This window comes from Emys orbicularis, chromosome 7, assembly GCF_028017835.1.
Source record: "Emys orbicularis isolate rEmyOrb1 chromosome 7, rEmyOrb1.hap1, whole genome shotgun sequence".
NCBI lineage: Eukaryota > Metazoa > Chordata > Testudines > Emydidae > Emys > Emys orbicularis.
The window spans coordinates 73,058,758-73,083,130 of NC_088689.1; the positions used below are offsets into that span (position 1 = coordinate 73,058,758).

Sequence of the window (24,373 nt, forward strand, 5' to 3'; positions counted from 1 at the left end):
GAATCCCATTGCAGCAAAGCCATCCCTATGACCTGCACATTTCCCAGAGTCACTACCTTTGGTAGCAGCAGCTCAGCGATTGCTTTGGCTACTTGCATCACAGCAGCCCCCACAGTAGATTTGCCCACTCCAAATGGATTCCCAACTGACCGGTAGCTGTCTGGCGTTGCAAGCTTCCACAGGGCTATCGCCACTTGCTTCTCAACTGCGAGGGCTGCTCTCATCTCGGTATTCTGGCGCTTCAGGGCAGGAGAAAGCAAGTCACAAAGTTCCATGAAAGTGCCCTTACGCATGCAAAAGTTTCGCAGCCACTGGGAATCGTCCCATATCTGCAACACTATGCGGTCCTACCAGTCTGTGCTTGTTTCCCGAGCCCAGAATTGTCGTTCCATGGCTATAACCTGCCCCATTAACAGCATGATCTCCAAAGTGCCGGGGCCCACAGTTTGAGAGAATTCTGTGTCCATGTCCATGTCCTCATCACTCTCGTTGCCGTGCTGCAGTCGCAGCCTCCTCCTCGCCTGGTTTTTCAGGTTCTGGTTCAGCATAAACTGCACAATAATGCGCAAGGTGTTTACAATGTTCATGACTGCTGTCTTGAGCTGAGCGGGCTCCATGCTTGCCATGGTATGGCGTCTGCACTGTTCACCCAGGAAAAAAGGCGCAAAACAGTTGTCTGCCTTTGCTTTCATGGAGGGAGAGATGAGGCTGTACCCAGAACCACCAGCGACAATGTTTTTTGCCCCATCAGGCATTGGGATCTCAACCCAGAATTCTAGTGGGCGGGGGAGACTGCGGGAACTATGGGATAGCTACCCACAGTGCAACACTCCGGAAGTCGACGCTAGCCTCGGTACATGGACGCACACCACCGAATTAATGTGCTTAGTGTGACCACATGCACTCGACTTTATACAGTCGGTTGACCAAAATCGAATTCTGTAAATTCGGAGTAATCCTGTAGTGTAGACGTACCCTAGGATGTTAAAACCAAGAGGCTCCTCTGCTCATGTCTAACTCATCCCCACTCTTGGTCCTTTTGAGCTGACCAAGCCTCCGAGCCAATGACTCTCTTTGTATCTTTTCCCCATTCTCTTCTTTGTGCCTGCTTCTACGTTGTCCCTTATTCGCAGCGCCCCCTCCCCATGTCTGAGACCTTGATTCAACACAGGATTTAAGCACATGCTTGACTTCCAGCACGCAAGCAGCTCCACTGAAATCAACGTACCTATGGTGCAAGGGTTTTTAATGCAAAAGCTACTTCAATGTAATGTTACAGGGAGGCAGTGGAGCCTAGTGGATAGAGTGCTGGATGGGGCCTAAGGAGACCTGGGTTCTATTCCCAGCTCAGCCCCCAGCCTGCTGGGTGACCTTGGGCAAGTCACTTCACTGCCCAGTGCCTCACTTTCCCCATCGGCAAAAGGAGGATAATGATACTGAGCTCCTTTGTAAAGTGCTTTGAGATCTCTAGATGAACAGTCCTGTGGAAGAGGTAAAATGTGGGGGGAAAGTCAGAAAATGAAAGTTTAGGGTCTTAAAACTAAGTTAACTCAGCCATGCTACCCATGGGCATTATTTTACATCACCCCAAATGAGTCTCTCAGTGCAGATTGTAGTGACATGTTTGAACAGAGATTGTCAGTTCCTTGGGATATGGCTTGTCTTCCTAAGGGAAATGACCACAGTCCTAAGGGGAGCCCAAGGAAAGGCAGGGCTGAGAGCAATAAGATTATTGCAATGCAGGTAGGCCCAGGTCCAACAAAGTGTTAAGGTAGGTGCTTAACTTCAAGCATATGAGTCATGCCACTGATGTCAATGGGACTATGCATGGGTGTAAGTACTTTGTTGGACTGGGAATGTTGGAGAGTGTGGAGGTTTTCTTTGTTTTAATTTGAATAAAGACAGGCAGAGTAGTAGTGATTAGAGTCGGTCAAAAATTCCATCAACGTTTTTTCAACAGAAAACGTCTTTTGGTGAAACAAGTTTTTGTGAAAAATCTCATGTGTAAATGTTGAGGTTTTTGTAGAAAACAACAATTTTCACATTTAAAATCCCCAAACAACGCTACTTCAGTGATGTTTCTAAGTGAAGGGTGCCACTGTCTATCATGACACATTTGTCAGCTGCTAACTTTGACCAACTTTAACGGTTCAGGCTGAAATTTTCCATGCCCGGTGTCTGCTTTGGGCTGAATTTGGGTAAGAAGCTTGAGCAGAAACAGTTTCTCCATTTCCAGGAATAAGGTTACTGGGAAAACAGGTAGTTTTGCCAATAGAAAAAACTTTTTTGGCCACCTCAGAGGTTTGTAAAAGAATCTGATATTTGGCAAGGGGATATTTCTGGGGTCAGAGAAATGCCTTTTTCTGTCCTGATGGTCAAATCTGGAAGGATTTTAAAGTTATAAGTGAAATTGTCCTATGCACATGCTCAGTAGGAGTCATTATATGCTTGCTCTTAATTGTTTGGAATGTTCCACCTGCAATGCCCATGCTCCCAGGTTCCTCCAACATCATAACACACATAAACACCAGCAAAGTCACTGGCAGAATGGAACCATCTCCTTTCAGGGTCATTGTCCACCATCAAAACAACCTTTGGCCTAGAGGAAGGTGTACTGGGCTGGGATCCAAAAGACCATACCTTCTAGTCCTGCTTTTTCCTCCAACTTAATTCTGTGCCCTTCACAACCCTTACTGAGCAAGGTCCTACGTTAGGAGATAATCTAGTATAGATTTCTCCCACTTTACAAATGAGGATGTATGACATCGCTTCTGGCAGAGTCAGAGTAGATCCTAGGAGTTTTATATCACAGACCCAAGTCTCATCCACTTAGCCACACTGACCTTCAGAATGAATATGCTACATCTATGTGCTTGGCTATGGTGTTCAAATGGGACTACCCACCCTCAAAGTGCTCTGGCACACAGATTAATAAGCACTATGTAAATGCAAAGCATAGCAACTCAGGAGACCTAACTCCTAATCCCCTTCTTGAACCACTAGACCACACTCCCCTCCCAGAGCTTGGAACTGAACCCAGGAATCCTGATCCCCTCCTTCCCCTCTCACACATTTGTCTGCTGTCTAGCAAATGTTGTATAACCCGATGGCAAAGAGTGTTGTAACCCTTGACTGGCTAGAGCAAATATCCAATAACCCTCCAATCGCTGGCACCCACTGCTGCTATCAGCTAATTATTTACTGCTTTAGTTCAAGTGGTGATACTCTTAGGGTTAATGTGAGTATGGTACTTGGCACAACACAATGCTATATAAACCCTACAAAGTTATTAACTACGCTTAAGAAATGATGAGCATTCACAACCCCAGGTGAGGTCAGTGGGTTTTCAGGACCTCTGGAAAAGTCAGTTCTTTAATATCAAGCTGGGCACCCGGAATTATTAAACACTTCTGCAAGTTGTGGCCTAAATCTGCATCGGATTTCCCATGTGTAAAATGGAGACAATACATCCCTACCTCCTTGGGTCAAGTCCAAAAGGATATGCAGTACTTTATGTTCGGGACAGGGTGTGAATGGCGCGCACAAAACAACACAAGAAGCCACACACTGAAAAAAGAAAACAAATATTGAACCGCTGGGCACTGCCCCACCTATGTACTGACTGAGGCGGGGGTCTCGGGGGAAAAATAGTCCGAGAACGTAATTAAAGGCTGCACTGTAATGCAAGGGGGCTTAATGAAGGTGGAATGGGAGACCTTAATTCTAATTTTTGACTGTGCAACTTTAATGTTAAGTTTTTGTCTGGAATACAGGAAGATATCTTTGTTGACTCACTACTTGTGGGTCTTGGTGGGGGAAGAGAGCATTGCTTTCTAATCCTGTCTTCCTGAATAATTGGCTTAACACATTCCCGTGTGTGCATCAGCCTGCGTACTAGAAAGTACAAATCTGGAGCCACATTGCACATCTTGCACAACATTTCCTCATGTACAATAACTAGTGTCCATTGTTGTAAAGTACCCTTTGCCCTCATTGGGGCTCTTATGCCTGCAGTCAAATTCCATTGCCCACCTATGCTAATTATAATTGGGGATGGAGATGAGGCAACAACCGGGTGGTGTATAAATGGCACTTGCTGACTTGGGGAGCTTTTCAAAGGCCCAAATGGCCAGCAGGTTCTCATTGGGAGCTAGGGCCAGATCCTCAATGATATTTAGGCACTTAACTCTATGGAAATCAATGTGTTTCCAGCTTTATGCTGTGAAGGTATCAAAGACATTACTTCTAGCCTCCTGTCCCAGGAGTTTCTGTCTAGGGTTACTGAACTCTCTGAAGAGCCAGTCATATGCCCTTCCTCCCTTCGCTCACACCCAGAGTGACAGAGCTAGGTTAAGGGGAAGATGAAAAGTGCTTTTTCTTTTTTTAAATAAAGAGGGGTGGTAGCAATGTGGGTATAAAACACACTGTGTTGTGCTACGCAAGCCCGTCCGGTTGCTGATCCACAGAGGATAGTGTGTCACCAGCCAGAGGAATTACCCCATTAGTTCAACTGACAGCGGCTCATGATTATAGTGCTGGAGTTACGGGGTTCAATCCCCAGTGACACCCACTAATGGCATCTATTACAGGGTGACACAGATCCCTACTGTCTGGCACTGTCCCATGCAGGCCCACTGACAGCAATTCCCATCCCTAGGGCCAGGGCTGTCCCTAGGGTGGTCCCGGACCTGGAGTGGAAATGACAAATCCGTCACTTCCAGGACCGACCACACTGGCCAATCGCGCCAGCCCATTCCCCCCGCCCCCCAAAGCACGTGGCCCAGAGCGGTCACCCCAATTCGCTGTACCTTAGGGATGGCTCTGCCCAGGGCCAAACAGGTCCGCCCAACATTTGGGCGGTGCTGCGCCTGCGCTGGCTGGTGCTCAGCGAGCTGCCAGCTGCACTGCTGGGCACATTCTTCTGGCATGGCCAGGGCTTCCACATGTCTGCCCAGCTGCCTTTGCCACCGCCAGTACCACCAAGCACACGCCTAGCAGCTCTGTGACCTGCCTGGGCAATTTAAAAGGGCCCTGGGCTCCTGGCAGCCACTGCTGCTACCATGGCAGTGGCCAGGGCCCCCAGGCCCTTTTAAATCCAGGCCCCTGGACAATTGCCCCCTTTGCGCCCCCCCACCCCCCATCGGCAGTCCTGGTCCCATGCTTCCTTTCACAGTGGCTCTGACAGAGCGGGATATGCCCGTATCAGACTGTGAACTCCCACAACCTCCATCTTGGACTGTAACTTTACTGTCATAGTGTGACCTCCATTTGGGGTGAGAATATCCAGTTTGGATTAGGGGCTTGGAACCTAGTTGAATGACTATGATGGAGAAGCATCATAGAGCAATCTAGGGCTATCAGCTTCGAATGTCTCTCACCTAATGGCTCATTGCCATAGGACAATGGACTCAACACAGGACTTGACTGGGAGAAGGGTCTGGCAGTTCCCAGCCAGCGCACATGGGCAAAAAGGGGCTAAATGTATTTAACAAGGGGTTTCTCTGAGCAAAGTGGCAGTGGCCACCGTCACATGCCAGAAGACTGGGCTGAGGAGAGAGAGAGACCAGGCCAAGCCTGAAATGCTGACCAGATCTTGGGCTCACTAGAGTGGTGAGACCAGGCGGGGGGTGGGGTGGTGCGTCTCAGGACCGCCTATTATTTTGCAAAGATCGGTAAAGGTGCCTGTGGTTAAGAAGTTCCTTAGCGGAGCCTGCGTCCCTTGCTTGCCTGCCATGTTGTCCCTGAGGGGGTTACCTGAGAAGCTTGGAGCACCCACAGAGAGGTGGAACTCTGAGGGAGCACATATAAGCAACTGGAGGCTCTGGAGGGCTCGGGCACAGGTTTGTGGGTTCAAGGTGGCTGGGCGGGGGAGCCCACATCCTAAGGAAGGGTGTCAGACACTGGGTCTGCACCTGGGAGTGTGCCTCAGAGACTCAGAGCCAGCAACAGTGGCCAATCACCACCTAGACACAACAGGTGCAGAGGACTGTAGGATACAGTGTTGGGTCCCCTCAGCAGAATGGTGTCCATGCAGAGAGGAGGCCTTGGCCAGGTTGTGACAGAGGTGTATGGAAATACAAGTTGTCCCTGGTCCCCGGAGAATGTAACCATGTGAATATAGAGTTCCTGCTACATTATTAATAAATATCCCATTAAAAAAAAACCCACAACAACACTAAGTACTTGGAAGTGAAGAAATCAAATTCCAGATAAATGGAGTCATGACAATCATTAATGACAAGTACCCAGTACATTGTACTTACAGAGCATCCTACGGATTAGGTATGACAAAGTAACAGGGAAAAATGCCTCTCCTATATAGGCACTTAAATTCAGTGCTAAATTACTGCGCTAACTCCCTCATTGCTTGCCTTGTGCCTAAGGAAGGATGTGTGACACTGGCTGTGCAACTAAATTAGCAGCATCCTCTAAATTACACCAGGAAGGCTGGATGACAAACTGCTAACTAAAGTATGACAATACAGATTGTGTAGAAAAGTCACTTTAAAATCCCAGGAAACAAAGTCAATCTTCAGAACATGAATATTAGAACCATTTCAGAGAATGGAGCAGAGATAGTTTCACTCCCCACTGAAGTGAAGCCACCTCTGGTGGGGAACAGGGCAATTTTCTAGCAGTGCACAGCAGCACCAGGCAGTAGTTTAGGACCAGAGGAGAAGAATCCCAATTAAACTGCAGGGGAAGTTCAGCAAAGCAGAATGCAGCCATCCACCCTGAAATTTGCTCAGGGCACTAGGGTGAACACACTACTCTTGAAAAAACAGCAGTGTGAGCAGGATCTCAGTGTTGTCCGGTCTAAAAGAAGGTGTTTGCAGCATTAAGTAGGTGTCATGTGGCGAGTCATAGCAGTTCCCACAGGCCCAGGGCTGCAGTAGCCGCTGCTGTATGGCTATTTCATGCCCTGGCTCCAGTCTGGGATGGGAAAGCAAGGATTCCATTTTCCAACTCTCAGCCACAAAACACAGGTCCCCTCTGCACAGCTTCATGCATCAGCTGAGAATGTGGGCCACAATTTGCCTGTACCTTTTTATTGCATTAAAAACACACACAGGATATGTAAAACTTGCATGCCAGCGCTGCCTGCTTACTGCGGATACAAAACTAATGCCCACAGAAGTGTTTAGTGCTCACTTGAATTATTGCAAAAAGACCATTGCTGGGGGGGCAATGGGTCAGGGAGACAAAAGGTTTAGAGAACAGATGAAAAACACACAATTATATTCAGAAGTATTATTGCCATTTTTGGCCCTTCAATAGTCTGAAGAGTTCTGGATTTCAAGGGATGCAGAGTAAGGCGTCTACAGTATAAATGGAGGTAATATCTTAATCCTGCTTTTGTGTGAGACAATTCTTACCATTTCAACTCCACTGAACTCTGGAAGGGTTTAGCAGATGCCCCAAGGGAAGAAAAACTGCCTGCTCCAGGTTATCTGATACAAAGACATCTCTGAATGCAGTAAGCACCTTCCCCACACCCATCCCCAGAGCGGGCGACGCTACAGCATATTTCATAATTCTTCCTGCCAATAGGGTGACCAGATAGCAAGTGTGAAAAATTGGGACGGGGATGGGGGGTAATAGGAGCCTATATAAGAAAAAGCCCCAAATATCGGGACTGACCCTATAAAATCGGGACATCTGGTCACCCTACCTGCTGACCACAGCGGATTTTAATCGTGCATCAACAAGAGAGCAAAATAATAGGTGTGGCACGTCCATAAAACTAGAGAGGTTAACAAAAATATTTGTGTTAAATTTTAGCAATGAAGAACACACATGAAAGGGGTCCTCTTTCCAAGTGAAAAGATGCAATTAATTAATGCAATAATTAATTAATTATATGCAATAATAGTAATGCAATAAAAAGGTCTGCAGTGTGGATGTGCTTGAAAGAAATGAATTCCGTCTTGCAAACTCTGGTGCACTGGAGTAACTGGGAGTTCCAGGCACACCAGCTGTGCAGAACTGGGAGTTAGGGGGGAGCTTTCCAGGAGGTCAGGCACTTCACAAGTCAGTTGCAGAGCTGAATTTGTGAGTAATTTTTAACACTGGCTAAAGATTCCAGATCAACAGCCCAATGAATAAAATCCTGCATTCATGGAATGGGCAGCAGGAGCACAACTTTTCCAGCACTGCCCTCAACTCTGACTGAAAAGACCACCTGTAGGGGTGAGGTGGGAGCGGAGTATGTAAGGCCCATGCAAAGATGGACCCCCTTCTTTGCAGCCTTAGATGATAATTAGCTGGAGCAGGAACTCGGACAGAAATCCTCAGCTCATTCACAAAAGCCACTGACCACCATCATTTTGGGTCACTGTTCATATGGGCTGGATTCAAAGGCTCTGCATCCCATCCCCAATCTCATCAAACCCTTGCTTCCAAGCCCTTCAACTGCTTCTGAGAGAACCTTACACCAGTTCAGGTCTAACTCCGTGACAATAGGGTGGTTAAAAAGTCAGACATCTTTGCATATTGTGCACTGTGCAATCAAGCATTCTGGCAAGACAATCTGAATTTAAGTCTCCCCCAGGTTCAATCAAAGGATGAGTAGATCATCTCTGCTGCCCTAAACATATGGTTCTGGAAATTTAAGCGGTAGAAATAGCTCCTGAAAGTGTGTCTGGTGCTTGGGATGTGACCTCTTTGGGCAGCACAGACAGAGAACGTGATTCTGAAAACACTATTGAATATAGTACATACTACCACGAGATGTCCCTATTAAAATCAATGGGACTGAGTATTCACAGCAATAGGCACGACACACAATAGAAAGTGTTTACAGAACAGGACCTTTAGAAGGGAAGCTGCTCAGGCTAGGACCTGCAACCTGACCTGTCTGTAAAATGCCACGCACACCTAGTGCAACTAAACAACAGTGATCTGATTTTCAGCTGTGCAGAGGACCTACAGCTTTGGTGGAAGCTATGGGTGTTCAACACCTGCGGAAAACTTTTAGCCTAACTTTAAGCACCCAAGTTGGAAATGTAGGCCAAAGATTCTTATATTCACCTCTTTCCAACTAACCATTGAAAGGGGAAAGGAGTTAGCAACTTCCCCTCTCCTTTTATAATTCTACAGTCCACAGTCATAAGTCTGTAGTGCATAGCACAGGGTAACTTGGTCACGTACCGCAATAATAAAATAACTGAAGTTATTGATTGGTATTTACAACTTAACTTCTACCTTAGCAGAGTTGTTTGTCTGGGAGTGTAAAGGAAATAAAGCTTAATGCATTGCTGCAATTTAAAAGCACAAGTCTGAAAACCAGGAAGCTCAAAGCTAAGTTCAAAATTATCCTCACACACAACCATGCTGTGTAACACTGAAGTCCCCTGTACAATAAAGGAGTTGGTTGGATTGTGGGAGCTGGCATCACACACTTATCTACATACTCATCTCAGCATCTGACCCGCAAATACTCAGCTCAATACTTTCTAAAAAAGAATTTCCCTACCATCTTCCACTTACAGTGACAGGAGGGGTTTTTGGAATAAGTCCCTTTTCAGACAGAAGAGATTTTGAGTGTATGCAGTCCCCTGATCCCTTGACTGTGAATGTCAAGGTTTACATTACTAATCTAAGTTTCCTTGCCAAGGGAGTGGTGTGGCACTGCTTTTGTAGAATCAATGACACCGCTCAGAGCTGTGTGAGCAGGACAATTACGTCAGATCACCGCTTGTTTGCACACATGTAAATGGCTCTTCTTGGGCAGGGACGCTTGGCGCTGTCTTGATTAACTGAGCTGAAAGTTCCCCAGAGATACCCCCCATACCCAGCCCTCACCCCACCCTGCTCAGAGCACAAGTAGGTAAATTTCAGTCATCAGCATCGTGAACCTCTCAAGTTCTATTTTTTAGTTTGCTAATCACGACAGAAGGATAAGCCAGGATTCCAGCTCCTAAAAATGGTTGTGTCTTGTCAGCAGCATCTTTCTTTGTTTGTATTGTCCTGTAACATGGATGGGAATTCTGCTTCAAGGACAGAGCTGCAATTAATCATCTTGATCCCACAAGCTTCAGCTACATAAGGACCCACAATGGACTGCTCCACCAGTGACAGTCATCCATTCTAGCCTGCACCAGTGGTGAGTTGCAGGTCCTAATGTCTAGACAAGACCAGTGGGGGCAGAACTGGGCCCAGATATATGGGCCCAATTCCCACTGACATTCACATTTTGACCTTCACTACCCATGCGGTGGGAGGAGCAGGCCAGGAACCCTCAGAGTCACTTCAATTGGGGAGGAAGGAGAGAATGCCGACAGCAGGCAGGAAGTACCTGGTTTCTCTATAGTATATTTGGAGGTCAGGTCTTATGGGTATTTGTGCAAGGTGGAGGTCAGAGTAGTGGGGGAAGAGAACAGGATTGCCTCATGTTTCCACTGAGTCATTTTTATTCTTCTGCTTTATGAAGCTTGCAGAGCAAATTCCTGCAGCTTGATATATCCCTCATCTGAAATCATTGCATATGCCATGCTTATCTGCCATAAACTCACAGCTTTCCTTCTAGCCGCTACACAGCCTGGGTAGCCAGGCACTATATAAAGTAGTAAAGAGAAATAACCTTGGATTCCGACCTTGAGAAGGTGTTCCGGGCGTAGTGCATGATGCTGTCAAAGTCATAGGTCTCTCCCAGAGAATTCACTTCCCCAGCTTCCATCTTTAAGAAGTTGTACTCCTGACCTGCGACACAAGGCTCCATTAAAAGGAAAAATGTTTCTTGGAAATCTGAGAGCCTGGCTCAAAAGAGCACTCATAAGCTGAGCTGTGCAAATAAATAATTTTTGGTTTGGTGGCCAAATCACCAAAATAAAAATTAGAAAATATTTTCATTTTGGGTCAACCCGAAATAAATGTTTCAAATTTTTTGTCTGCAGTGTTGTAGCCATGTTGGTCGCAGGATATTAGAGAGAAAGTCGGGGAGGTAATATCTCTTATCGGACCAACTTCTGTTGGTGACTGAGACAAGCTTTTGAACTTACTCAGAAGAAGAGCTCTGGGTAAGCTCTAATGCTTGTCTTTTTCACTGATAGAAGTTGGTCCAATAAGAGATATTATCTCACCCACCTGCTGTCTCAAATTTTTGGGCAAAACAAAAAAGTTGAAAATAAAATTGGTTTGGGTGGAATGAAACATTTAGTTTTTTTTAAAACCTGTTTAAAAATAAAATCAAGAGTAAATTTGAACCAAATTTTGAATAAAAACAAAACATTCTGTTTTGAAAATGTCACAAGAAAAACATTGACTTTTTTTTTTTTTTCTGAAACAATTTGGCAAATTTGACACAAATTCACAGCATGTTTCAGGTGACCTAAATCTATATAGGTTTCAGCGTAGCAGCCGTGTTCGTCTGTATCCGCAAAAAGAACAGTACTTGTGGCACCTTAGAGACTAACAAATCTATATAGTTCAGTGAAAAAATGCATTGTCAGAAAAGTTTCACCCAGCTCTACTCAAAAGGGGCATTTCTGGATGGTCTACATAAAACGTATTATACCCACTGAGACGTACAAAAGGCCTAAAATGAAGAACAAGTCTCTGTTGGGCCCAACCCCCTTTCCATATCGGTTTCAAAATGCATTTGATCCTATTTCTCCCATATAACTTTACCACAAGAAATGCTCTGGAAAAGTCAGTCACAGCCTAGCACGTGTCCTGTAGTGCTTGTTGTCATACTGGAACAGTTAAAGAGAGCTCACAATTACGACTAGCTTACACAGCTCTCGTCCTAATGTACATAACCAGACAGGTAAAGCAACGTCTGGCATCAAGGGAAGCACCAGTACCATTTACATTTCTGAAGCTAGCAAAATAATGATGGGGCTTCTCAGCTATCTTGTAAGTTCCTTTAATATAATTCTGTTTAGTAAATATCTATGGCTGAGGATTCCAGAAGCAACTAGTGACATTAAAGGGGACTGGATCTTACCCTCTGAAAATTTCCCTCCCAGTGTATTAAAATCGCTAGTCACTTGAATATTTTGGTCCTCTTTCTCTGCAATGCCTGGCATTGTAGTTTGGTTTCTTTTTGCAATAACTGAGGCTACCCGCTGTAACTCTAAGCTGAAGAGGAGTTGTGCACAAGCCCAGGGAGGTCTGAGGTTTCCACCACACAGCATCTGAAATTGGTATGAGAGCTTCTTCTTTACCTTGCTGTATGTTTTCTCTGATGATCGTGACATGCTGGTCCCGGTCGGGCCGCGTGTGCTCATGCCAAAACCCAACCACGTGGCCCAGCTCGTGGGCCACGATGCCAAACTTATCACAGTTCTTGCCGATGGATATGGCCTGGGGACCACCCCCTCGGCGTCCCACATATGAGCAGCAACTGAAAAACAAACAACTGAATGAATGACTTTAATGAGTGAAACCATGCTGGTATGGCTGGAGTAGCATGTGTCTATCAACTGGCAGAGTATGCACCACTGCCCTGCTGGATGGAGTCAGATCAACTAAAGAATTTAGAATTATGTAGCCAGGATGGCAGAGATGGAGTCTCTGTATGCCAGAAGCTGGGAATGGGCGACATGGGATGCATCACTTGATGACTGCCTATTCTGTTCATTCCCTCTGGGGCACCTGGCATTGGCCACTGTCGGAAGACAGGACACTGGGCTAGGTGGACCTTTGGTCTGACCAGTATGGCTGTTCTTATGTTTTATTGGCTCAAGGTGCTCCAAAGAAGACAGGTCTAATCTTATCGAGAGATCATGCATGCTCTCTCTCTCTCTCACACTCACATCCCTTTTAGCCTTTTTATCTGGGGTAGGTTTTTGGAGCAGAACAGCCTCGGGTCTCCCTATACTGCATGCTAGAGTTTTTTTGTTTGGTTTGGTGTTGGGTTTTTTTGCTGAAGACCATGGTATCGCTCTCTACTGAGAGATAGGCCTGGAGAGTTTGGATTAGATCTGGACTCCACCAGGTTTGGAGATGTTCAGGGGCAGCCCCTCTGTGATGAGGAGGCATGAAGCTGGAATCAGATATGAATTTGGAACTCCCCCAAATGCTCAGGCCCATCTCAGCAAGAGCATCCAAGATGGCAAGACCCCCTATCCAGAGAGGTCACTAACTTATGCTGGGTACTTGAAACTGAGGCTATGTCTCCACTTGGAGCTCAGGGTGCGATTCCCAGCTTGTGTAGACATACATCGAGCTAGCAAGCTAAAAATAGTAGCAGACCCATGGTAGCATGGACAGTGGCAAGCAGGTCTAGCTGCCCTGAGCACAAACTCACCTGGATCCCATGGCCCTGCTGCCACTCGCTACCGCTTGTGCTACTGTGACTACATTACTATTTTTAGCGCACTGGTTTGATGAGTCCTAGCGTGAGTATGTCTATGTGAGCAGGGAATCACCACCCTAGCTCCAAGGGTAGATGTATCCTGAATGACAGAGGGGGAATGATTAGAGAGGACCAAGCACATTCACCAGCAATAGATTTCCTAGGCGGAAAACCATGGGCCAGAGTTATGAAGGTATTTAGGTGCCTAAAGATGCAGGTGGGAACCTAGTGGCATTTACAAAAGTGCCTGAGTGAGTCAGGTGCCTGAGTCTGACATTCCATCCAGCAGAGGTCAGGCACGCACCACTACCCCCGCCCCTGACAATGCCATCTCCCTACCTACCCACCTTCCAACAGTGCTTTGACACACCTTGGCATATAACACTTTTATCGCTTAAGGAAAGCCCTGGTTTAAAGAGCCAATAGGCCCAACATTTAGATTTTGTTTTTCCTCCCTTCCCCGAAAATCTGACAAAATTCTAAAATATGTGCATGACTTTTTTTTTTTTTTTAAACAAACAGGTATTACGGGGGCAAGTGGTGGGGAATTCTGACATTCTCCTGCAGTGTTTACCTCCCCAAACGAACTATAGGCTACTGAATGAAGCCAGAGAGTGAAAAGAGTCAGAAATTAACTATAAACAGAGAGACACTGTCCCATTTACTTCGACTGTAAGCGCTTTGGGGACAGGATTGTCTTTTTTGTTGTGTGTTCGTACAGCGCCTAGCACAATGGGGCCTTGGTCCATGGCTGGGGTTCCCAGGCGCTACGTTAATTAATAATAACGGATACTTTCATTGTCAGAACAAAAGCGCAGATAGGAAACCAACAGCATAAATACTGAAAAGGAAAGTGGAGCCTTCAAGAATCTATCCATTTGAACGACACAAGGGCTCGTTAATAACGTGGCACGGAATTCAGGAGGTCTGACATTCTATTCCCAGGCCTGCCACAGCCTACCTGTGTGATCTGGGCTGAGTCACCTGCATGGAGCTCCTTACAGGACTGGGAGCTCAACTTCTCTAAGACTCATTCTGCCATTTGTAAAATGGGGACAGAACCTCCTTTGGGGGCACTTAGATGGCAAGACATAGCCCCAAAGGGCTTACAATGTGTTTTATAGTGTCTGATCCGTGAAATACAAAAAATGGGTGTAGCACACTTTCAACATCTGTTTTATCAGGGAAGCGAAGGCCTGATCTTGCACACTGGCAACCAATCACTGATTTTGCTGGTACGGGATCTGGCAAGATGCCAGCAGGCCATGTAACTGGACACTATTACATGCTCCGGTGCATGTCGCTTACCCACAGGTTCTGTACGTGAACACAATGAAGCTCTCCTCGTCAGTCCTCTCCACAAAAGTCACGCAGGTGTGCTTCTCCCAGTGCCTCATGGCCTGTTTAAAAATAGCTCTTTGGCTTCCTGAAAAAGAAATCAGAGCAGAACAAACATTTAGGGCCCCATTTTTCCACTGTCCCCATGTGTGATGTTGCACTCCATATGTTTTATGGAAATATGTTTATGAGTGTGAATATGATGTAACTGGAATATGCTTAATAAAATCACTTTTGTTTATTGATAAACCCAGAGTAAGTGATTAATACCTGGAGTAGCAAACAGCTGTGCGTATCTCTCTATCAGTGTTATAGAGGGCGGACATTTCATGAGTTTAATCTGTATAAGCTGTATGCAGAGTAAAACGGATTTATTCGGGGTTTGGATTCCATTGGGAACTGGGTGTCTGGGAGCTGGAGATAGGTAACCAGCTGAGTGGTCTTCAGTGAAAACCTGCAGCTTTGGGGGCGTGGTTCAGCCCCAGTCTGTGTTGCAGCAGGCTACCGTGTCTGGCTCAACAGGCAGGGTTCTGGAGTCCCAGGCTGGCAGGGAAAACAGGCTCAGAGGTAATTTCAGCACATTAGGTGACAGTCCCAAGGGGGTATCTGTGACCGAACCCGTCACACTATGGACTCCAACTGCAGCTGTGGATGCTCAGCACCTCTGAAAGCTGAACCTTTAGTGCTTAGTATAGTAACCCAGGCTTGTCCTTCCTCATTACACTCCATGTGTAAGGGCGGTTTAGGTTGGACATTAGGAAAAACATCCTAACTGTCAGAGTGGTTAAGCACTGGAATAAATTGCCTAGGGAGGTTGTGGAATCTCCATCATTGGGGATTTTTAAGAGCAGGTTAGACAAACACCTGTCAGGGATGGTCTAGATCAGGGTGGGTAAACTTTTTGGCCTGAGGGCCACATCTGGGAATAGAAATTGTATGGCGGTCCATGAATGCTCACAAAATTGGGGTTGGGTGTGGGAGGGGATGAGGGCTCTGGTTGGGGTGAAGGCTCCAGGGGGGCCAGAAATGAGGAGTTCAGGGTGTGTGAGGGGGCTCCGGGGTGGGGCTGGAGATGAGGAGTTTGGGGTGTAGGAGGGTGCTCCGGGCTGGGATTGAGGGGTTTGGAGGGCGGGAGGGGGATCAGGGCTAGGGCAGGGGCTTGGGGTGCAGGAAGGGGTGCAGGCTGTGGTTGGGGTTGCGGGCTCTGGGGTGGGGCATTTGGTGTGTAGGAGGGTACTCTGGGCTGGGATCGAGGGATTTGGAGGGCGGGAGGGGGATCAGGGCTGGGGCAGGGGGTTGGGGTGCGGGGAGAGGCTCAGGGGTGCAGGCTCTGGGCAGCGCTTACTCAAGCAGCTCCCAGAAGCAGCGGCATGTCCCTTCTTCAGCTCCTACACAGAGCCGTGGCCAAGTGGCTCTGCTGCGTGCTGCCCAGTCAACAGGCCCCTGCAGCTCCCATTGGCCACAGTTCCCGGCCAATGGGAGCTACGGGGGCAGCACATGGGGTGGGGGCAGCGTGCAAAGCCAAGCCCCCTGGCTGCCCCTACACGTAGGAGCGGAGGGGGGGGCCATGCCGCAGCTTCCGGGAGCCGCATGGAGCAGCCCCTGACCCCGCTCCCCAGCGGGAACTCATGGGCCAGCTTAAAACAGCTGGTGGGCTGGATCCGGCCTGCAGGCCGTAGTTTGCCCACCCCGGTCTAGATAATACTTAATCCTGCCTTGAGTGCAGGGGACTGGACTAGATGACTTCTCGAGGTCCCTTCCAGTTCTATGATGAGTTACTGTATTAAAATGACTAACGAACATGATTAAGCATTAACAGTATATTTCATGCATACATAAACCAGTAAAGTACAGATTCTCTGCTTCTGCCATCAAGAGGCACACGTGCAAAAGGGAGAGGCCAAATGGCCAGAACTGCATGGTGCTTTGTTCTGTATGTGACTACAACCTTGCAGCATTCGTTCCCGTGCTAGCATAGGGCAGGAAAGCAAAAGATGTAAAGCTCAGGTAATTACAGGTCTATATTAGGTGTACATTCCCCCAGATTCAAGTGAATAAAGCAAAATTGTTGCCAAAAAAAATGTCCTCAAAGTAGGAGCAAAAGATAATGAGGAAAAAAAGCTGGAGGGAGAGATTTCTGAGGCGAGATTGAAAGGTACATACACGGACAGATGGTCTGGCCCTGGCTGAGTGCGCGACATGGAATGCACACTGAGCCCTTACACAGGAGCCAGGAGTAATTGCTGTCCTTTTGCCCGGTGCACAAGGACGGCTCCAGGCTTACACCTACACCCAAAGGGACAGATGAGAGAGTTCTGCACTGCCAGCTAGAGAGAAGTTTATTGAGGGGATGGTATGACAAGACTGCCTATAATGTAGCCGATTTGCGACTGCTAGCAGCAAATATCTCCACCGGCCGGTGAGGGGACACTGGATGGGGAGGGCTCTGAGTTACCACAGTGAATTCTTTCCAAAGTGTCTGGCTGGTGGGTCTGGCCCACATGTTCAGGGTCTAACTGATCGCCGTATTTGAGATCAGGAAGGAATTTTCCTCCAGGTCAGATTGGCAGAGACCCTGGGTTTTTTTTCACCTTCCTCTGCAGCATGGGGCATGGGTCACCTGCAGGTTTAAACGAGTGTAAACGGAAGATTCTCTGTAACCTGAAGTCTTTAATCATGATGTGAAGACGTCAGTAACTCAGCCAGAGGTTAGGGGTCTATTACAGGAGTGGGTGAGGTTTTTTGGCTTGCAATGGGCAGAAGGTCAGACTAGATGATCATGATGGTCCCTTCTGGCCTTAAAGTCTATGAGTCTATGAATGCTGCCATGCTGGAGGGTGGCACTGCACCTGTAGCACCCAGGGATTGCTGGGGCAGTTATGCCCACCTGAGTGGCACAATTCCTCCAGGAGCTCCTGCTGGGACAGCGCGTCTGCACCGCCCCCTCCTGTGAGCTCTGCTGCAATGCAATAATAGAACCCTCCCTGGGTAGCTTGGTTAGGAGGAGATAGAACCATGGAGAAATATTTGAAGGGAGTAAATCTCAAGTAGAAAGCACACTAAGCTCTGGTCTACACTGGGGGGGGGGTCGATCTAAGTTATGCAACTTCAGCTACGTGAATAACGTAGCTGAAGTCGACATACTTAGATCAACTTACCGTGGTGTCTTCACTGTGGTGAGTCGACTGCTGCTGCTCCGCGGTCGACTCTGCCTGTGCCTCTCGCGGTGCTGGAGTACAGGAGTCGACGGGAGAGCGCTCGGGGGTCGATATATCGCGTCTAGTCTAGACGCAATAAATCGATCCCCGCTGGATCGATCGCTGCCCGCCAATCCGGCGGGTAGTGTAGACATACCCTAAAAGAGGCCACAAGGAGTATAGAGCAGAGTACTAGGGTGAAATTGGGTTGAATATTAGGAGAAATATTGTCACAGTGAGAGATTAGACTGGAACAGTCTCCCAAAGGAAGTGGTAGAAGTCTCATCACTGAAGTTATTTAAAGTGAGGGTGGACAGACCACTGGGGGATTTATTGTAGGGAAGGATTCTGCACTGGCCTGTGCGGGAAAGGGGGGGATGGTCTCTTTCCCACCTCTAGGGTTCTGTGGAAGCTGTGACTCCCCCGTCTTTAAACCCTTTCCCAGGCTACTCTGACTGAGGATGGCAACCGGGCACCTCTCCTGTGGCTTCCCCCAACAAAGTACAAAGCACTGGGAAATGGCAGGATCCAAATGAATGTTTTAAGATGCACGTGGCTGGTAACAAAACAGCAAAAGACACAAGGAAGCATGGCCTGGCAGGGCTGCACTAGAGAGGCAAAGACATCCTCTCAATGGATATTGCAACACAGTAGGCAGGACACCTGCCCCACTCCAGGCAGCTACTCTTGGAAGTGATGCTCATTTGGACACTGCTCAAAGGTTGCGCAACCAAGGGTCTCTGAGCTGTACTAAGAGATCCCCCATTCCATCCAGTGATCCAGCTCAGAGCTCCCTGTTCCTCCTCCCCACGCAGCTGCTTTGTAGCTCGGCATCACACTGACCAACTGTGCAGAGGAGAATCACAAGGCCCATTGGTCTCAGGGATCAGCTGACCAGAGGGATCACAAGAGAACAGCCCAATGCACTTTCTTACCCATGCCTGCGCATCAGAGTGCCCTGCCTTTTCAGCACTCCCATCCTGGAGACCCAGACATCAAGGAAGCAAGCTCAGGTTTCAGATTCTGACCCACCACAGAATAGGAGTTTTAAGCTGTGTCCAGCTGCAAAGAGGTAGGCTGGACTGACTGCCGAGGCCTTTCTCCAGGAACTTCAGGGGTGGGGTTTGGCTATTTGTCCAGCCGCTTCGCCATGCAGCCAGCCCTCTCCAGGGAAGGGCTCCCAAAGATCAGGCACTCTTGAGTCAGGAGTGGAGAAGATCTCCTAAGAAGGGGTTCCCCAAGCCACAAACAGCTAAGCATTAGGTTTTGCTACTGACCAGTGAAATTTCCTCCAATGACGTAGGGTATGACCCCTCCGGGCCAGATTCTCTCTGCCCTGGATGTGGTTGCCCTGCGGATTCTGAGAGAGGAGCCCGCAGCTGAGAGAGGCAGGTCTTTACCCTCCTCCTCCGTCAGCCTCCTTGAGAGCATGGCGTTCCTCCTGCCATCTGCAAGACAAAAGTTGCAACACTGTTTAAATCCTCTTGCTTCCCAGGGCAGCCCCAAGGCAATACCCTGGCCTTGGTGCACACAAAACAGAACAAGCCAGACTGTTAATGTGAACCAGAAGCCACATCTAGGTCTGCCCTTGTTTTGTTCAGAGCTATCATAGAGCTAATTTATAGCAGATGGTCTTATCATTTAACCTTCCCCATCCTCATCCTCAATGCTAAAGCAGAAGGGGAATCGCCATTCTGCTGTTTCTTCACATTACAGCAATCTCACTGACAGGGACATTGAGTTAGAAGTTTGAGTAGAGATGGGACCAAACCAAAATCCCAGATCCGAACACCACCAGAGAGTTTGCCTCTAGACCCCAAATTGGCAGCTTGGGCTCCTGGCATTTTAGATTAATGTAAATTCCATTGCATTGCATCTCAGTCAGTCAAAGCACAGGGAGGCTGAACAATTACAATCATTAGTCCTTCCAGTGTAATCACAACTCTAGGGTCCTTCATATAAACTCATAACTATATCCTTGTCCTTTTGCCTGTGACTTTATTCCACTGTGAAGGCAGTTACTGATTTGGCGTGTACCCTCAATTAATCGACTCATCTTCATACTAACATGTTTAGAGACTAAAGTCTATTCCACAACATCTAAATTTTTATAATGGTAAAAACATCCAAACCTACTTCTACTTAGAAGTGGAATCTGCTCTCCCAAAATGAAGGAGCAACCTCCAAAATTCTAAGCTGAATAGTTTTCACATGTAATTTTTCAGGCACTTGGGAGGGTCTGTGAATTGGGCAGTTTCTGCCAGGAGGTTGCAGGTTTTCACCATGGAAAATGGAGAAATTAGATCCTCAGCATCAGTTACAAATCTGTGCACATTCAATCTCTTGTTTTGGTACAAAAAGAACAAAAAGTTAACAGGCGAAATGAGAAAATGTCTCCCCCTTACTTGCTAAACGGGCAACAATGTTAATTTCCATCTGCCTTGGTGCTGCTGCAAACACACTTGCTCCAGTTCTAACAGTGATTTATTAACTCTGAGGGACAGTCCCTGCAGATCCTCTTTCATTAATGACCCTCTGAGAGCACCTAGAAATGTGCCATTTACTGCACCACAGACAGCTTCCCTGCTGTCTGTTTTATTCCTCTGCCTTGTTTTAAAGAACACTTACACACAGGCTGTACGGCCCACAGAAATTTCCAACTGGTGAGTCTCACGATAGGTCTACGTTGCTATGAAAGCATGGAATTGCAGCAGGTGTAGACACACCTGAGCTAGCTTTAATCTAGCTAGCTCAGGTACTGATAGCAGCGAAGCTGCAGCAGCATGGACTTCAGTGGGGGCTAGCTGCCCAGTGATTACCCAGGGTTCCAGTGGGGCTTGTACAATCCACGCTGAAGCCCGTGCTGCCCTGCTATTGGAACCTGAGCTGGCTACATTAAGGCTTGTGCAGGTAAGTCCACACCTCCTGCAGTCACATACCCCAGCTGAAGCCTGGACAGACCCTCAGTCCAGTACCCAGGGGACAAGCAGACCCATCACAAAGACAAGCCAGTGACATGACTCAAGCTAACCAATACCCCGGCTGACAGCATCAGCGCTGAGGCTGAGGGCTGAATGAATGGGCCACTGACAACTCCATTTTCACCCTGGGATGGGGTGTCCATCCCATCTAGGCAGAGTAGGTTGTTAGGACAATTAACAACCTGGGGGAGAGCCAGAGACTGAAATACCAATTGATGGTGAAGCCCAGCTCAGCAGGGACAGGCTGAGCTTGTATACAGCCAGCAGGCTAAGAAAAGAAGGGGATGGCAGGGGAAGTCGTCTGCAGTCACTCCCAGACAGAAGGGAGGTGAGTTCGGGGCTACAGAGGAGAGAAGTAGTCTGCAGTTACTCCCTGAGAAGAGGACGTTCGGGCCCATGAACTCAGAGGCGGTCCAGAAGATAAAAAGGGAAATAGGAAGGCATCTAGGAAAGTAGCCCCAGGGCCTGGGAGCTGGTTGCCAGGTGTAAGGTCCCTGGACTGGAACCCGGAGTAGTGGGCCAGCCTGGGTTCTTCTACCAGCTGCTGGAAAAGTGGCACTGGATCTGGCCTTGGCCCGGAAGCCTGACTGGGCCGGCAAGTGGGTTGCTAATCCAGTGGGACTCTGACACCCTGGAAAGGGAGGACTATGGTGAACTGGCTGGAGGGGTGAGTCATGAAGAAGGAGCACCCCGGGTCCCAGAGAAAGAAAGACCACAGGGCGAGGAACCGTTGGAAGGAGCATCAGATTGGTGGAGAGCAAATTCCAGAGGTGCCCGAAAGAGGCCCCACCACCGGTGAGTGAGCACCCTGTGACACACACCTGCAGACACCCCCTGCAGATCAGGGCTGAGGCAGTAAAAGAAGCTTGCCCTGCTGTTGCCAGTGCCCTACTTGTCCAGGGGATAATGGGAGAAATCGGCCTTTAGGGTTCTCCCTGTGGCACCTTACACCCCAACAAGGCACCACAGGATACTTCAACTTCGTAGATTTGTTACAAAACAAAGTGGTTGGTGGCCCCTTGTGCTCCCCCAGTCCCGCCCCATCCCAAAAGGAGCCAGACCCCTGCTGCGCACGGGTGGAGGGTCGGGAAAAGAGGGGAACAATGCTTTGGCAATGCCCCCTCTCCAATCCACAGGCACCAGATCCATACCCTTCTGCTCGCGCACCGGGGGGCGCAATCCGGGCTCACGGATCGCTTGAGTTTTGCTGAAGCTCCAGGCAGAGGTGCCTTTGTGCTGTTGTCAGCATCACTGCTGTTGTGGAGCCAGTTACCAGCCTCACTTCCTGAATCAGTTACACACGCAGGGTTTGGTTTTTTTTTAAAAGCCTCATTATAAAAATACTCAGAGCCTGCTGAGCCTTACTCTCCATGCAAGAGGGGTCCCCGTGGCCCACCGTGATTAGCAGGGGCTGCAGACTGAGCCCCACTCCCATTCATCCTCCTGGCGGAGACGTGAAGCAGCAAATCAGCGCTGTCAAGGCTGAGCAGTGCTGCACAATGAGAAGGAAATTAAGGCAGAGCAGAAGGATGGAAGGATGAACTTTCAAACTCCCTGCCCACCTCCTGCAGGGCCCATGCTTGCTTGTCAAATGCCTTCCCTGAAGCTGCAGGTTGAGCGAGGACACAATGCCTGGAATTTGCCTTTTGTTCGGTTGCATTTGTCTGAAGGGGTCTCATGTGGCTGCAGAGGGGAGCAGGAGCGTCAGGCATTTTAGAAGCATAGGAACGTCCCATCCCAGAACCAGCCCATGGGCCAGCTAGTCAGACACTCTGGTTACTATAGGGGTCAATGCTGGGTGCTTCAGATGAAGGAGAAGCCACCTTCTCCTCTTGCCTTCTCACCCACCCCTGACACATGTACTTGTGCTCTACAGCATTATGGGCTAGACTGGGGGAGCCCTCTGCGGGTGCAAAGAGGGTGAGGGAGATGGAAGGAGACTAGCACTCGGGCCCTCAGAACCAGGCACATCTCACCATGCAAGGACGGGGGGACTCTGCAGCAGACAGTGGGTCTAGGAGCCCCATAGAGAAGAAGCAGGACAAGGGCCGGGTCATGGCTCATCCTCTCTGCACCAGCTGCCATCGAGGTAGGACCTTTAACAGGGTGCAGTGACACTCTCTGGGTGAAGTCCATGGGCAGCAGCTTGCAGCATTCAGATGGCTGCATGGTGTGGAAAGGGGAGAGAGGGCCCCATGGACACCTTCTCCCAGCCACCATTTCGCACCATCCTTGGCCTACCATAAAGCTTAGTGAATATGCACATGGACAATTACCACCATTCAAGCCAAGCTAGTTGCCTTTTTCCCCACTCTCCAGCCCAAGCCTGCAGTTTGTGGCACACGAGGAGTTCCACGGGACAGATTCTGTAGCTGTGCTCCTGTGTTGGCTGGGAGGCCACAGGGAGAGCAGCTGTAGGTGCTTTCCCCTCCCTAGAGATCCCAATGCACCTTGCTGGGGCAGCCCCAGGCTCAGACCCCATTGGCAGCTCCTGGTCCTTTCCCTGCTGGCAGCTCCGAGATTCTGCCCCGTCCTCTTCTATTTGTGGCAAGGCCCTAGAGGAGGCTGCCCTTCCTTCTCAACAATGTCCCAACTCTTCCAGCAGAGAGCTGGGGCTGCTTGTGGAAGCGGTAGCAAGTGAGGCAGCATCGTGCGACCAGCAAGGACTACAGAGTTCGTGGCTTTAAGCAATGGTCCTCATATCTATCCATCAATGTGAAGGGAAGTTCTTTCTGAGCCCAGTACATAGAATATTAGGGCTGGAAGAGACCTCAGGAGGTCATCTAGTCCAATCCCCTGCTCAAAGCAGGACCAACACCAACTAAATCATCCCAGCCAGGGCTTTGTCAAGCCGGGCCTTAAAAACCTCTAAGGATGTAGATTCCACCACCTCCCTCGGTAACCCATTCCAGTGCTTCACCACCCTCCTAATGAAATAGTGTTTCCTAATATCCAACCTAGACCACCCACATGCCACAAAGAATTAAGACAGAGGCTAAAAATGAGAGAGGCCCTATCTTTTGCCTAACGGCAGTGGCTGTCCTTATTCAGAGAGTTGTTGGCCCCAGAAAGGAAAAGCTCTATGTGGCTTTGAAAGCTTGTCTCTCTCACCAGCAGAAATTGGTCCGATAAAAGACAGTATCTCACCCACTTTGTCTCTCTAATATCCTGGGATCAACATGGCTTTGACAACACTGCAAATTCTAGTCTGGACAGTTATAGGAGTCCACCTCCCTAAAGTTCCTCCTGCAGTCTCAACTGAGTATAGCTTCCTTCTTTACTTTCTGTCTTGAAATGAGTAAATGTCTCTGTGAGCTGTTAGCTGCCACAGCCACCCCAGAAGTGACAGCATTTCAGTGGTGATGTGAAGAGATTCCTCGTATGCTGACTGTAGCTCATGAAGTGCTTTGGGATAAGAGGAGCTGTTAAATGGTCCCTGCTGCTTGTGTACACACACTGTATGTTCTAGCCTCAGGTGTCTAGATATGGACAGTTTGTCAGAAAGGTTGAGCTCAGTTTTAAACATGAGTATCTGCACCGGTGTGTCTCAAATGGGA

At 48.3% G+C, this 24,373-nt stretch overlaps 1 protein-coding gene across 1 annotated transcript in view; it reads right to left on the bottom strand.

Moving 5' to 3' along the window:
* TLL2 (tolloid like 2) overlaps positions 1-24,373 on the bottom strand; it is a 197,353-nt gene that overhangs the window by 64,929 nt on the left and 108,051 nt on the right. Inside the window, exons 4-7 of the mRNA XM_065407272.1 lie at positions 19,113-19,283; positions 14,609-14,726; positions 12,168-12,346; positions 10,596-10,701 (exon numbers count right to left, since the gene is read on the bottom strand). Coding sequence (XP_065263344.1) covers positions 10,596-10,701; positions 12,168-12,346; positions 14,609-14,726; positions 19,113-19,283 — 574 coding nt within the window. The remainder of the gene's footprint in view (positions 1-10,595; positions 10,702-12,167; positions 12,347-14,608; positions 14,727-19,112; positions 19,284-24,373) is intronic.